Here is a 15,844-nt window from a genome sequence, read left to right as displayed (position 1 = left end):
GGCCACTGAAAGAAAAGCAGACTACAGTGTGACTTTAGTTCACAGATTTTATTCAGACAGCTCTGGAGGAAAGAGCAACTCAGGTTGCACTGCAGGTGCATTCTCTGACCACAGCGATGACACCACATCGAAATTTTTAAAATGTCTTAGAATGAGTCTCTCGGCAAAGTGATATGTAAAAGGCAGGAAAATCACCCACCTGTGCTTTTCAATTTTTTTTAATTTTTTTTTACATTAAACAAACAAATGAATTTTACCTGCCATATTCTCCATCTTTTAGGCGCTTCACATGTATATATATATATATATTTATGTTTATCAACACTTTTCTAAATAATTCAAATATTCAGCCACATGTACTGGATTCACTTTTAAATCACAATAAATATATAAAAAACAAACTAAACACATACATAGCAAATCCAATATAATTGGGTTGATATTGGAGAGAGGGAGGACTCGTCAGCTAAGACGTACAGACCTGGTTAAAAAAGAAACACAGATCCAAAGGGTTCCTGAGGTTTGCATGTTCCCCGTACATTAGAACAGTGTACGGGGAATGGCTTTCCGACTCACTGAGAGGCTTCTGACTGAGGTCAAAGAGCACAGGTCAGTTGCTTTATGAGTTGGGTGGATCTACCCCGTCCCAAACGTGACGCCCCTATTCTATATTCCCAATAAAAACATATAAAAAATGACATGACATCAAGTTTTTTATCTTTTGCTTTTTCTCTAGAACAAGCAGAAATCACTAAGGGAACTACTGTAAGGGGCCATTTTACTCCCACATTTGTGGAGAAGAAAGTTAGTGGTGCCCTTTGAGCTGATGATAAGTCCCTCCTCTCTCTCGTCCTCGGCATCTACCATCAGTAGTGACAACCACGTCTAAAGGCCCTTACACAGGAGACATTTTGCGCTGGATGTTTGACAAAGGAAGAAACAAAAGCATAGCTAATAACTTAATATTCACACTGTTATGTTCTTCATTTTCTAAAAAAAAAAAAACAATAACAAAAACCCATTTCCATTGGATCATAGTAATAACTTAAGAGAAAATAAATATACAGAGATTTATGCACAAAAGTGTGCAAAGGCCTTTAATGTGGTTTAAGGTCAGCATGTCCTTCAGTGTTCCCCTCTATTCCGATTTGATTTAAAATAAAAAGCACGTTTTGGGGTCACGACAGGACAAGAGGTGGGGCTATACTAGGACAAACAAAACCAACAACAACAAAAACAAAAGCAACAACAGAAAAAAAAATTCTTGAATTCTGTACATGTAAACATCACACACTTCCACTGAGTCAAAAAACCAGAAATAAATCATACAAAGCTTCACATTGGTACAAAGAGAAACTGAGCTTCAGCCTACAGTTTCTAGTAAGAACAAGAGAGAAACAAATAAAATACCATAATCATAATAATGTTACAAAGCACCACAAATTTAAAATGTATCACAGGCAATGGTTGTTACCACATTTGATTTGATTTTAGCTGCAGGGTTTAAAAAAATAAAAACTTGTAGCTTTTCTTTTCTTTTCTTGCCTATCCTTTTCTTTACACGTGTCTTGTGTTCACCAACCTCAGATGTCCAGAGAGCTTTCAAAAACATCTTGCACTTCTAACGCCAATTATGAACAAAAAGGTACAAAACAAGGAACAAAAAAATAATAATAGGGCAAACAAAGATCAATAACCTGATACAACTTTCGGGCAAATATGTTGATGCTGTCACCATATAATTAGTATTAGCCCAAAAACATTTCTCGTCTTTCAACTCAAAGCCCAGTGCTGGACTGGCTCACAGTTTCCTGCATGGAGTAAAGGGTACAAATAAGTACAATGCAGAGCAAAAAAAAATACAGAACATTATGGCTTGAGAATGATCAGCTGCATTTCATAATTTAGGATCATTTAGGTGGTTTTAAGGCTCCATCCCATAAACATTTGACCCCTCTTGTGTGTACATTTTCCTTTGCGGATTGTAAAGTGCTACTATGTTAACCAATTGAATCATTTATAAAGTGTAATATCTGAATATAAATTAATTAATGGTCCTATCACTTCATCCTTTCATCAAGGAATCCATTTCAGTGAGTAACAAGTAAGAGGTAATAAACAAACTTTCAGCCGTGTATCAAAACTAAGTTGTTGAAGACAACTTAGATCTTTTCTTCTCTTCAAAATTTGTGATTTGAATGTCATATTCAGTCCCTTAAAGACCCGTTTGAGATGTGTGTTTTATATTTGGAATGTTGAGACTCGCAACACTGATTCCCTTCAGACTGTCAATGTCGTACAACCAGAGTTTTTTTTTTGTTTTTTGTTTTTTTGTAAAGTAACAAAAAGATATTTAACATGTGGAATAAAAAAGTAATACAAAACAACAAATAAATCACAAATGGAATGGCAAGACGGCAAAAATAGATAATTAAAAATGTGTGTTTGCAGCTAAATAGAGGAAAATGCACCGTTCTACATAATCGGGTTGCAGAGTGAGGACACTGTTCAAGCTATGGCTACAAGACTTGAAACTTGAAGGCCCTGTATTGTCACCACTCTACTAAAGGCTAGAGAGTCAGAGTGAAATCTCACACACCGCTATGCTGTTGTACGAGGGATCAAGTCACAATAGTTCAGGATTGTCTTTTGCTTTTTTTAATACAGTTTTTTTAACGATGGCATTTGTGAACATGAGAAAATGCAGGCAGGAGGAAGAGTGAGGCTGGTGTCAGAGCGGAATTGCATCGTCAATGGTCTACGTACCACTTGGTTCATGTGGATGATGCTACCTTAGTCCACCAATCACTGCCTCTCAAGCCTCTGGGTGTTGTTGACAGAAAGGAAATGATGTCATCATTGTTTTCCTTCTGCTGATATTAGGTCCTTTCTCTCAAACTCACTGTGCATATACAGTATGTGTGCCAATAGGATGTTAAGTCCAATAAGTTTTGATTGGTCCCCGTGAAAATGAAAGTGTCTCAGTCATGAGGTTAGAAAAAAAGAGCAGCATTCACAACTTAACAGAATGTGTTTGCAATGCAATGCAGCATGGGAAATGCAATCCTTGTCCCTTTCCCCCCCCCCCCCCCTATTTTTTTAAGTCCATCAACGGCCCTCCTGTCTGGAAGGTTGATGTCACCAATGTGTTCCTGTGAGAAATTTTCCTACAGTGCATTGATGCGCTGAGGACGGAGGTTTGCCAAGGCAATCGAGCATGTAGGAAAGGGTTTGAAGCGTTCCACTCAGCACAGCTTCATTTGCATAAAGTCCAACATTCTCAGCCAATAGAATTTCAGCATCTTCTTTTTTGCGCTCACCAATCACTGTTTCTTTTAGTAGACTTTTATGTGTGCATGTGTAAGCTTGAATGAAAATTCTAATATATGAGAGGAATATATATATATATATATGTACAAAGGACATCTGTTAAAGTGGTTATGATTGAAATTGATGCATTTTCAGACACGGACACACTATAACAATTATCATCTACATTGCACCTTCTCCCCAAACCTCATTAGCATTGAACAGATAAAAGAGATTTTTACAAAAACCCTTTTCTCTTGAATCTGTTCTATATCTAAAATGGCTAAATCTGGAGCAAAGCTGCTGCATGGATATGTCTATGGTAACAAAAGAACTTAAACATCTGAGGAACTTTTCAAATTCAATAAAATAAGATGCCAATGACAAACAGGAATCTAATCTGATAGCAATATTTTGTGCCATAGTGTAAACTTTATGCTGGAGTTGACATCACTTTGTGTTTGTTTTGGGCATCACTCCTAATTTTAATGAAAGGTCTGGACTCTCTGTGGTGGACTGATAGATCTCACTGTGTTGTGCTCTGTGCAAGACGATTGTAATGCTGTTGTGAGTACAGACACCTCTTGCTTTGTGTTCTCTGATCATCTCATCATAAAACAATGTTTAACAAGTCATCTCAGCCCTCCAAAAAGGATTAAGCACTGATGGACTCAAAGGTAAGGACATTTGATAAAGACACTATAATGGACATAAAGCTGTCATGAGCAATGTGTGATAGGTAGGTTTAAAGGAAGAGCATAGGCGGAGTTTGGGGTGTGCTAGGGGGAATCGAGCGACTAGAGCCAAAACTGTTTTTATCTTTGCATGTTTAAATCTAAAAAATAGAATAAATTATCTTTTTATTATTTAAATTATTTTGGGCAAAATGAGTGTACCCTACTTCACGGCCACAACCATTGCTATTGTCATAAATTGTTTTGCTGAGAATCAACAATCTACTTCAAGTGCATTAAACATTACTGCTAATGACTGCAATTCCTATTTAAGTACATTTATTCCCTCATGTGCACTAACAAGTCTGTGTAAAGCACCTTACATAGTATATAAGCCCAAAAATAATACTTGCCCAGTGCCAAACGCAAGTACAAATTTGTTAACTTTATTTGGAACGGATACATAATACATGGTTTTATTTTAATATTTACTTGTAAAGTTCAGGTTTCTTTTCCTTCTGTAACTATTAATTATATTAAGCCACCAAAATAGTTTGAGGAAGCATTATATATGGAAATTACATGTAAATTTAAATAAAACATTTTAATGCAAAAATAAATAAAAACTATGCAAAATGCAGGTTCATGGCAAGTGAACCTGAGAAAATGATGGCTGGTAAATGTTATCAATTGTAGACCCTGTACGTGTGCTTCAGATACAGCTTCTTCTGACCCCTCCATTTTTCTTCCCCCCAAGCGAAGTGAAACTCCGCCTATGGACTTTAGGTGTATATGTATGTAAGTGCACATAGCTACATGTATCTTTCCTGTCATAGTGTGCATTTGTGTGTATGTGTGTTTATGAGAGAAAGACGGGCAGCACCAGCCTGTGTGCAGTTCTCAGTTCTGCTGCAGTATGAGGTTCTCGAGCTCATCAGCAGAGCGGAGCAAGAAGGCCGCTGACTCGCGATAACCAGCAATCAGTTGCCGAACAGCCGTGACCTCGGGCGGGCTAAGCTGGGCAGATGCCCCCCCGCCCCCTCCACCCTGACCATGACTGTTTGAACTGGAGGAGGAAGTGCTGTTGGATGCCAAAGATTTCATACTGAGATCAGTAGGCCCTGAAAGAAAAAGAAAGAGACATTTATTAAAATTAATATCTAGTAGATCTATAGAAAAGACTGGACTAGGGTTGCTTCAATACCAGTTTCAATAGTCAATAGCAAGCATGACGTAGGATGTAGCGTAAGCTGAGGTGAGAGTAGACGCCTCTCGCGGTTCGTCAATACGTCGGGTCAGAGTTCATTCTTCCGTCGGAACTAGACTCGCATACGGTGTGATTATATTTTATAAAGTTATTAATATGGATATTTTTCTTTATTACTATATTACTTTTATGACGGATGGATGATCGCTTCTTTGAGCTTCAAAATCACAGTTACTATTCACTCCCATAAAGCTTGGAAGAGCCAGGATATTTTTTAATATAACTCCGATTGTGTTTGGCTGAAAGAAGAAAGTCATGTACACCTAGGATGGCTTGAGGGTAAGTTTTTTTGGGTGAACAAACCCTTTAAAACCAATTTTTATATCACAGCAAAAACTAAAAAAAAAAAATTCAATTGTTTAATTGAACAATTACATTTCTCAAATTAAATATTAAATTAACATAGCATTTAATATGAAATTATTAATATAGTATTTCATATAAAAAAACAAAACGTGTGCACTTTTTTTCCGCTGTTTATAAAGTCATAACGAGCCATAACATTGGCCTTCACACCTAAATCAACTAGGAAAGTGTGGAGACCGCATTGATGGGAATATAAATATGAACAAATATAAGAGGGGGGCAGTTTTGGCCTAGTTAAAGAGTGTGCACTTGGATGGGTGAAATGCAGAGCACAAATTCTGATTATGGGACATCATACTTGGCTACATGTCACTTATACCAACTTAAGAAAAACTTCAAGAATTTTATATGCATATTACCAAAGTCCTTTTAGGCAAGTCATGCCACTCGGCCGCCATCTTGGCAACGCCTCCGGGCAGCTATTTCGGACTAACAAGACCAGGCTCCTATCTAAATGAATGGGCAGAGAGTCAGAACTGCACATTCACTGGTCACCGGGACATAAAAACTGCATGTATAGAAACAGCAGTAAAATATGATAAAAATCGCTGAAAAAGTTTGATGACTTTGCCCCAAAATAAGGTTTAAAACGCCTTTTTCCCCACAGGTTATACTTTACTACGCATGCGCAAGGGTTCTCTCCCTCTCTGACGTGCGCGCGCTGCACGGTTTGAAGCACAGTATGTGTGAGCTCTCGCTCGCTCGCTCTAGATTCTGGGAGATTTGAACTAATTTGCGGGCATCAGGGAGCCGCTATAAATATGCGGTAGACACTTGGGATGTCTGATATTTACACAACGCACACATACACTGCATATCAAATCTGCCGCCTTTTCAAACAGTAACGTATTTTCCACTGTCGCAAACCTCAACTGTGCGCATGCGTCAGTGGAACCAGACGATAGGCTTAAATGTTTCCCGGCTTGACTGTTAAAGGCAGACGATTGGCTTTCCAGTGGGAGGGGCGGGACATGTTCATACAACCGCCATCTTTGGGGTTACGGGTTTTCCCTATATAGTTGTATTGAGGATTGAGTAAGTGGCATGTCTCTATAAATAGTCTCTGATATTACTCACCATTGGTTTGTGATGTGCCATTGTTTTGGATGTTGTTGTTAAGGGTCCCGTATCCACGGAAACTGTAATTAAGTCCACCATTGGTGTAGAGTTGCTCCTGGGAGTAGGCCGAGGCGGCCAGTGAGAAGCCTGAGTTAGCCAGGGCAGCCGGATCTCTGGAGTTTAGCTTGTCTGCTGTAACAGACTCATCCTGAACAGGAGTGCATGGAAAGGAAAAATGTGATAAGACAAAGAAAAAACAAAAGATAACTCACCAAGTAATCTAAAAATGAATTAAATCTGATTAAAGATTTAGAGATCAATGCACACATGCACTCACATGGGCCTGATAGATGTCAAGGCGCATCCTCTTAGCAGCATTACGTGTTTCACTCTCACATGCTGCTGCAAGGATGTTCTCAGCCATGGCGGAGGTGAGGTGAGGGGGTGTGGGCCGTGTCTGACATCATCGGACAGGGCAGAAAAAGATATATGTTATTACCTTATGCATTCCTGACTATGTTCTAATCTTAAAGGATGGTGTTTTTAACCCATATGTTACCAATTGCTTTAGTTATGAAAAAACAATCTGTATAATTTTTTATCTTTTCTCTGGAACTGAATACATTCGAAATTATATTCTATTAAAGCATTACCTTATCTTTCAAAAAAGGAAAATTACTGTGTAGCCATCTTCCTGGTTTATGATGAATGAAAACATGTTCTGCATAGCTGCACTGTAAAATCGAATTTTTAAAGCTAGTTGTATCTGTTTAAATACATTCAACCACATATGATGTCATCATATGACAGCACTACACATTTAGGATCTTACTCCTATCTCGCACACTTTCTGGTCATGGATTTCATGAGTTAAATCAGGCTCAGTGCCAGGACAAGGGTTAAAAATAATTGCCTGTGACCCTGACAGCCACTAGAGGGCAGTAGTATACTATCGATTGGTGTGTAGTACAAACAACGGTAAGCTTTAATATGTGAAACATTTCGGATTATCTGTGGTTTTGTAATAGCACAGAAGATTATGGCAGATGTGTGGGTTTGCTTGTCAACATGTGTACAAATGCCCATGTTTCCATACCTCGAAGCCACCCTTCTTCATGCGGCGACAGGATTTGAGGTAGGTTCGGATCCGTTTGCGAGCACGTTCTTGGAACTCTGGGAACTGGCGGCTGCAGGACTCAATGATGGCCTGGATTTTCTCTTTGGGCTGCTTTGAGATTGGAACCATCCGGTCCAAGTTCTCATCTACAAACAACCGCACAAACATCTGAAAAACATGAAGAAATATTAGAGCAATGCAACGAAGGAAAGAAAAGAAGATGGGAAATTGAACATACTGTATCAATGAATCAGAAAATGGAAGTTGTGAGAAAGTTGTAAAGGTAAAGGGGGTAAAGAAATGTAACTGAAGTAACTTATGGTTTAGCATTAAGATGAAAATAATAATTAAGGTTCAGCAGGCCACTGAAACACTTCTATTTTTTATAATATCTCATTGTATATAATCTCTAAATGTAAATTATATTACCAGCATAACAATTTGAAAGAAGGGTGGAAAAGTGTGGTCAGTATTTCATCATATTTGCTTTGTCTGTTTTTTTGCTTTCACTGCTTCATGAACTCCACAAGTCTGTGTAAAACGATGATCACATTATTCAGACCAGTGTTATTTAAATACTTAATTTAAGTAATAATTTCATTTATTTATTTATTTTTAAAATATTGCTTTTACTATAAAAAAAATTAACTTATTTCCAGCAACTAATTTTAGTACTTCAACTTGTAATTATTTCAGTTACCTGGCAAGGCAACATTTCTAATTTTCGATTAGTTTAAGTTTTTCATCTAATATTATATTTCATTTTACTTCTGCTTTATTCCAATTTATATTTTTATATATATATATTTCTAGTTTTGATAATGAACTTGAGAATAGCCCAAAATTATTGAAATAATATTTCTTAACTATTTTATGTAAATTTCTTTCTTTCAAAATACTAAAACTTTATGTTTATTTACAAAAAGACTGTCAAATGTGGTCTCAGACTTTTGGACTTTACCTCCAAACCTAAGCAATGTAGGTCATAAAGCTTGAAAAGATGAATAAAAATACAAAATCTAATGTAAACCATAATATGAGAGAGAAAGTGGTAAAGGGAGTAAGTCTCACGTTAAAAGCTTTAAGTCGTTCGGGGTCCAGACCCTCAGCGTCATTTATCTTGTCACTGTCGTCATGGTCATCGTGATCGTCATCATCATCGTCGATGACCTGAGAGCGACCCGGGGTCATTTCTTCCCCGCACGTGCTCAGTTCCGTCTTCACAGAGTCATAGCTTCCTGAGCTGTACTGAGGCGACTGTAGAACATACAGTATGTACAAAAGTCAAAACCTCCATCTGAACACCATTATGCTTATTAGTACTTGTTTACAAATACACATTTTTTAAATTATGTGGATAAATTTAGTCTCATACCTTGTTATTGTACTCAGTTTTGACAGGGAATTTTCTGTTAGGGTCAGATGAGTAGGATCCAAGCGTTACTCCGGGTAACAGTCTGTCACTCAGGTTGACAGGCTGCTGTCCCTCCTGTGAGGAAGAGGACGATGAAGTAGTGCTGAAGTCCAGCGGCGCTGCGGCACCATTACCGTTCACCTCACCGTATGGAACCACCCCCTCAGATGCAGGAACTCCTCCTGTCGCCATGGCAGCACCACCAGGCGGAGTCAGTGCAGGGAGACCATTAACTGTGCTGCTATTCTCTGAAGAAGAATCATCTGAGAGAGACAGAATTAAATGTTTGAATGCGTGTTCAGAAAGTCGCACACAAGTGGATGTGGGGTCTAGATGTGTGTGTGTGTGTGTGTGTGTGTGTGTGTGTGTGTGTGTGTGTGTGTGTGTGTGTGTGTGTGTGTGTGTGTGTGTGTGTGTGTGTCAGTGTACGTCTAACGGGGGAAGGGGAGTGTGTTGTGTGAAGGTCTTTGTGTGAACAGGAAAGCAACATTGGGGTCAACTGTCAAACCAGTGGAAGGAGGCAGAGGTGAAGAGAGAGACAGCAGGATGAGGGGAATGAGATGGATGTGGGGTTCTAACAGAGTGTCTTAGTGGACTGGAGGAAGTATTTGTAAAAAGAGAGCATAGAGGGAGAAGGGGGTTGAAAAAGAAAAAGAAAGAAACACCTTCTCATCCACCCAGAGAACAGAACAAGAAAGAGATGTAAGACATGCTGAAAAATAAATAAATAATAAAATGAGATGGCCAGACATCATTCTGCTTGTAATGTAATGCTGCAGTAAAAATATGTCTTGTTTCCAGTAAAAATATGTACATTCAGGGTGCGAACTACGGGGGAGCTAGGGAGAGCTCGGCTCCCCTAAATAAGACATGGGCTCCCCTGAAAACGTGATTCGGGAAATTTTGGGGAGTCTCAAAAAATATTGACAATGTTTTATTTTGACGTGCAATATCAGTTTTGTGTAATGTGATCATCGTGGAGTATTATGTGTAAAATAGCAAAAATATCATTCATTCATGCATGACGGTGATTTAAACCTAATTCACTTTAATAAAGATAACTATACATGCTATTCTTGACATGAGCATCAAGGTGTGGTGGCGCTGCGGTGCAAATTCAAATCATGCTTAGTACGTTAACTCAAAGATTCGTAGAAAAAATATAAACGTTGGAGGCCATTGATCTGCGTGCGAAGTCCTTGAAATCCATTCTGTGTTAAGGTAAGGCATGTTATTCCCAATTATGTGTTGTGGCTGGGTTGTTATACTGTAGGTCTGCGTGACTCTCGATGTCTTAGGCCTAATCGAATGGAGGAATTCTGGTATTCTTCTGTAGCCTGATGAGTAATTTAACCCTTTTTCAAGTGAACTCAAAGACAGCCTATTTATGGACTATTTGTGGATGGCTGTTTTCTGTTTGACTTATCAATTTGTGTCGATAAAGTATAATAGGGTGAATCCTGTATATAGTGCTTGCATAGTGCATACACTTGTAGCTGCTATGTATCTTTGGAAGTCATTGAAATTAATGGGTTTTCATAGCACAGCTAGGGTGACCACCATCAAACAAACCAAATCTGGGACGATTATAAGTTTGTGTGGGACAATGTGGGACATGTTACCAACACTAAAACATAACCTGAAACGTCCTGGTTGCGTATGCAACCCACCGTTCCCTGAAGGAGGGAACGGAGGACGTAGTCGACGCGACTGAAATGGGATCACGCTAGGGAGCCTATCATCTTCGAGTACTATTGAACGAGCCAATGTAATTGGCGTGCGTGATTCGCATCACACACTCCGCCCCCGCGGCGCGGGTATAAATACGGAAGTGGATGCACGCACTAGTTGCTTTTCGCTGAGGAGCCGAGAGTAACCCGGGGTCAGCGGTGGTCCAGCGGTAGTGGCAAGGGGACTACGTCCTCCGTTCCCTCCTTCAGGGAACGGTGGGTTGCATACGCAACCAGGACGTTCCCTTTCAGTCGATAACGTCGGACGTAGTCGACGCGACTGAAATGGGATCAACCATTGAACACGCCACTAACGCTGCCACCTTCCAGTGCCTAAACCAAAGCCTCCTGATGCCCCCGCAAACTTAAGGCGGGGAAGGACAGGGCTTAGGCCAGGGAAGTCACTGCTGTTCCTACAGGACCACTGGGAAAGCGTTCCCCGTACGTTGGAAGGAAGGGACGCTGCGGAAGCCACATCCAACCCGAGGGAGGAAATGTGGAGAATACACATATGAACTGGGCGGAAACCGGGCAGTCTAACATATGGAATGTCACTGGGGTGGCTCCAGCCTAAGACGGGGGGAGACACACCGGACAGTGACGGCAGAGAGACTCTGCCGAGGGAAGACACGGGCTCACCGCAGGGAGCCGTATCGTGGAAGAATACACATATGGGGTCACCGAAGGGACCGCAACATATGGACCCAGCCTAACACAGGTTCCACACTGCTTACGAGTGGTAGGCCTAACACCAGACGTTCCGCACGTCCGACGTCGGAGGGGTGTGGAGGAACTCAACAGGGTTCAATTTTAAGGGAACTCAACTGGAGTAGAAAGGCGCACGTATCCAGTCCATAGGAGGGGAATGGCGCAGCAAGCCGACACTTGAACCGGGCTCACGGTGAAACTGGCTTCATGAGAAGGGAGCCCACGGGAAGCAGCGGTTCAACTAGGTGTCGTCCAGCCCCCAACTCTAGAATCTGTTTAGCAAAGTATATCGTCAACGCCCAGGCGGAGCACTTTACACTCATCATAGAGGAGCTCAACACCTAAGTGGACATGTTGCATCTCGGATCTTTGCCGAAATGAAGGCAAGCACTAAGTGCAACTTTGCATGGAAACAGCCTTCCCTCTCTGCTGAATTCCAACAGATATTTGAAGAGCTGGTCTGAGGTCTATGACTTGCATTCTGTACACGTCCAAGCGAATCGGACAGAGAAGCCAGGGCTGGATCTGCCTCCTCCAGGGCAGCGCTTGCAGGCTCACCACCTGCTCCTATTACGGGAGAGGTAGGAACCTTGGGCACAATCCGAGCCGGGGTCTCAGCTTGTGAGAGTTAGCCGGCCCAGACTCCAGGCACAATACGTTGACCGAAAGCGAGCAAGTCCCTACCCTCTAGTAGAGACCACGCGAGCAGGAGAACTGATATAACAGAATTTTTAACTCACTACCCGCAGTGGCTCAGGGGCGGTCTCTGCAGTGCAGTCGCACCAGGGACAAGGCCCAAGAGGATAAAGAGGGACACAAGGATTTACAAGACCTTGCTCCTCAGGAACCTGACGATCAGAACGTGCTTCTGCATACTTCTGCAACACGATGAGCGTCGTTTAAACACCGAGGCAACATCATTTTGAGGGTGATTTAGGAAAACAGCCTACTGCAACCCATTTTGCAGGAAAGAGAGCACTGAAGTGATCGAAAGCTTTCAGGATCTCCTCAGGGGAGAAGACGCACTCAACGACTAGGTTCCACTTCTAAAGGCGTAAGCACGCTACCCAATTCTAGGGGGTGCTCGCAGAAGTGATGGTAACTAACACATGTTCTTGTGATAGCCACCTGAACCTCCGCGTTCGGATGTAAGACCGCCCGGAATCTCCGGGGGAAGAACGCGTGTGCCATCGTGCCCCGTCCCCGAATCCAGGGGAAGTCAGGAAGGCTGTTGAAGGGAACCAGGTCTAGTTGGGCCAATGAGGGGCAACTATGAAGACCTGTTCCTCTCCTGACATGGCACGTAGGTGCAAGTGACGGGCGCAAAAGACAGGAGCATTGCTCAACACAACATGTGAAGATCACTGGGCTTCAGGAGCATTTTCTGCTCAGCACTTGGGTGTGACAAGTTCACTGAGCTTCAGGAGCATTCCTGCTCAACACCTGAGTGTGATAAACTCACCGAGCTTCAGGAGCATTTCTGCTCAACACTTGAGTACGAAGAACCTCACTGAGCGACAGGAGCATTTCTGCTCAGCACTTGAGTGTGACAAGTTCACTGAGCTTCAGGAGCATTACTGCTCAACACCTGAGTGTGATAAACTCACTGAGCTTCAGGAGCATTTCTGCTCAACACTTGAGTGCGAGGAACTTCACTGAGCACCAGGAGCATTTCTGCTCAGCACTGCGTGTGATGAATTCACTGAGCTACCTGTGATGGACTCACTGAGCTACAGGAGCATTGCTGCTCAACACCAGAGTGCGATGAACTTCACTGAGTTTCAGGAGCAAATCTGCTCAACATGAAGAGTGATGATTTCACTGACTTGCAGGCGCAAGGCGACCATGAGTCGCAGTCACTTTTAGAAGGCTCACTGGGGTTAAACGCATTTCTGCGGGCCCCTGGGGCCGCTGAGTCCCAGTGTTTGTCCAAGGGTAGTCCGCTCGGTTTACCCAAACACTGGCGGAAAAATAAAACCGGGGGGGCAACTGAGCGGCCCCGGAATGGTCATGACCCAGCCGGACCCAGGGGATGGAGTCTCCACTTGCCCTGGCTATAACTGTCGTGAGGCTCGATGGCGGCACGATTGAGTAAGCGGGAGGAGTGGAATAAGGCGCCCTCAGAAGCGTCTGACTCCAAGGAGGAGGTGACGGGTGAGTTTGTGACATGCAGGGGAAGCTTGCGCAACGGTCGCAATGTCTAACAACTCGAGGCACGAATGCCCGTGTAGTCGGGGGTCGCCCAGGCCCCCGTTAAAACACGCCCTTTGTACATGGCCGCTCTGTTGAAGAGGGTTTGGCAGCAGACCGGGATGAACTATAGTCACACAGGGTGAGCTGCTCTGCCACGGTCACCTCGGGACTCGATCGTGAAGCTAGCGCTGAAGCGGTCACATATGGAGGGAGCCAAAGGCTGCGACTACCATATACCCCAGGAGCCTCTGAAAGTTCTTTCAGTGGGACCCTTTCTCACTTCAACACCAGCTGAACACATTCTCATTGGAGAGACATGTTGGACCGAGTACCTCTCCAAAACTAGAAAAGAGATACTCAGCCCGTGGGCGAGATTACTCTCTTCCAGTTGACCTGAAGACCCAACGGGCTCTGGAGCACTCGAGGGGAAGGACACTGTACTGATACTCCACCCTTAGACGCAACACACAGGATGGCCTGCGGTGCGGGAGGTAGAGATCTGAAGCACATGTCTTTCAGGTCAAAGCTGCAGACCAATCTTGGGCCAAGATGGTCACGACCCACCACCTAGTAGCACGAAGAACGAGTTTACAACTGGCCTTCGTACCGGCTGGAGGAGCGGCTATATCAAATCCTTCGCCAGCAGGATAAGATAAGCACGCACAAGTCAGGAGCACTGCTCAACACTCGGTGTGATGAATATCACTGAATTTTCAGGAGCACGTCTGCTCAACACCTAATGTGATGACTATCACTGACTTGAGCGGGGTAGCCGAGCCTGAGGTGGGGCAGCAAAGTAGAGAGAGTGGTGTTAGTGTGCTGTGCAACACTTACCTGTCTCCACAAGCGGCAGGGGGCGCGTGAGAAGGCGGATGACCGGGTCCTCGAACGCACCAAGCTGCCTGCTGGCGACCAAGGGGGAGCTGAGGGGTGTAAGGCTATACAGGGTCACACCCGCCAGACTGGCCCTCTTGGGACCCAGGAACAGATGAAATTGCTCTCTCTTTGAAGTGTGGGTACCGCTTGCTCCGCTTTTTTTTTTTTTTTTTTTTTAGGGAGCCAGCGGCGGAACAGACACACACACAAACAAAGGCTCCACCCGGCCCTCACCCGGGGGGAGGGAGTGATCGTGCCACTCCAAGAGCATCTCATCCATTCCTGGGCGGCCCGCTCCGGAATGCTTTCGCTGTCGCTTGCCACCTGGCTTGGCAGCGCCTGGAGCGGGCTGGGCGTCTCTACTGCGGCCGGCTCCCTGCTGAGGCCTGGGTGGAGGCTGCTGCGGAGGGCCAGCAGGAGCGGCGGCCGGAGAACGCCCACGGCGACGAGCAGGCGGAGGAGCTGCCACCGGCGGCGGGTGGAGGCAGCAGCTGGCCACCGGGGCAGGATGTGCCGGATGACCTCCGTCTGCGCTTGAGCGGCAGAGAACTGTTTGATGCAGTTCTCCACCACGTCGCCGACCAGCCCAACCTGGGAAATTGGGGAGACCAGGAACCGAACCTTGTCCGCATCCGCCATACCAACCAGGCTGAGCCAACGAAGGCGCTACTGGACCACCAAGGTGGACATCGCCAGACCGATCACGCACGCTACGACACCCGTACCCCGGAGGGTGAGGTCGGATGCAGTGCGGTGCTCACCTATGAGCGCACGGTCTGGATTACCCTCGTGCATGCCATGGGTGCCCTAGCCTGCAGCAACGCCATGGCACGCAAGAGGAAGGGGCTTGCCCACAGGCTTTGTAAGCTCTGCCCGTCGGAACGGACGAAACTCACAGGCCTTAGGGGGGAGACGAGGATCCCCCCAAAAGGCAGCGGCCGCCGGACACAGGTGCACCTGTGTCGACAGACCGCTCCAATGGAGGGACACCTCGCAACCCTTCACCGTTCCTCCATCAAGGGTAATGAGGGGGAAAAGCTATTCAGGCAGTTTCTGGCAGAGAAAGATGCTGTTCACCACCTGATAAGCTCTCCATGCATTTCGGGAAAGAAAGGCACTGGGGCGGCGAGC

General features: G+C 44.0%; 1 protein-coding gene across 2 annotated transcripts in view; it reads right to left on the bottom strand.

Moving 5' to 3' along the window:
* Nucleotides 1-33: 33 nt before the first annotated feature.
* The window catches only part of nol4la (nucleolar protein 4-like a), a 70,573-nt gene continuing 54,762 nt past the window's right edge, over nt 34-15,844 (bottom strand). For both annotated transcript variants that reach the window (XM_077224453.1, XM_077224454.1), the window contains exons 6-11: nt 9,168-9,469; nt 8,864-9,049; nt 7,772-7,960; nt 7,013-7,132; nt 6,694-6,883; nt 34-5,104 (exon numbers count right to left, since the gene is read on the bottom strand). In XM_077224453.1, the coding sequence (XP_077080568.1) occupies nt 4,884-5,104; nt 6,694-6,883; nt 7,013-7,132; nt 7,772-7,960; nt 8,864-9,049; nt 9,168-9,469 (1,208 nt within the window). In that variant the 3' untranslated portion in view covers nt 34-4,883. The remainder of the gene's footprint in view (nt 5,105-6,693; nt 6,884-7,012; nt 7,133-7,771; nt 7,961-8,863; nt 9,050-9,167; nt 9,470-15,844) is intronic.

Source organism: Siphateles boraxobius, unplaced genomic scaffold, assembly GCF_051911475.1.
Source record: "Siphateles boraxobius isolate OS27281-9 unplaced genomic scaffold, OSU_SipBor_1 9, whole genome shotgun sequence".
Lineage (NCBI taxonomy): Eukaryota > Metazoa > Chordata > Actinopteri > Cypriniformes > Leuciscidae > Siphateles > Siphateles boraxobius.
This window is presented reverse-complemented; position numbering and strand designations above follow the sequence as displayed.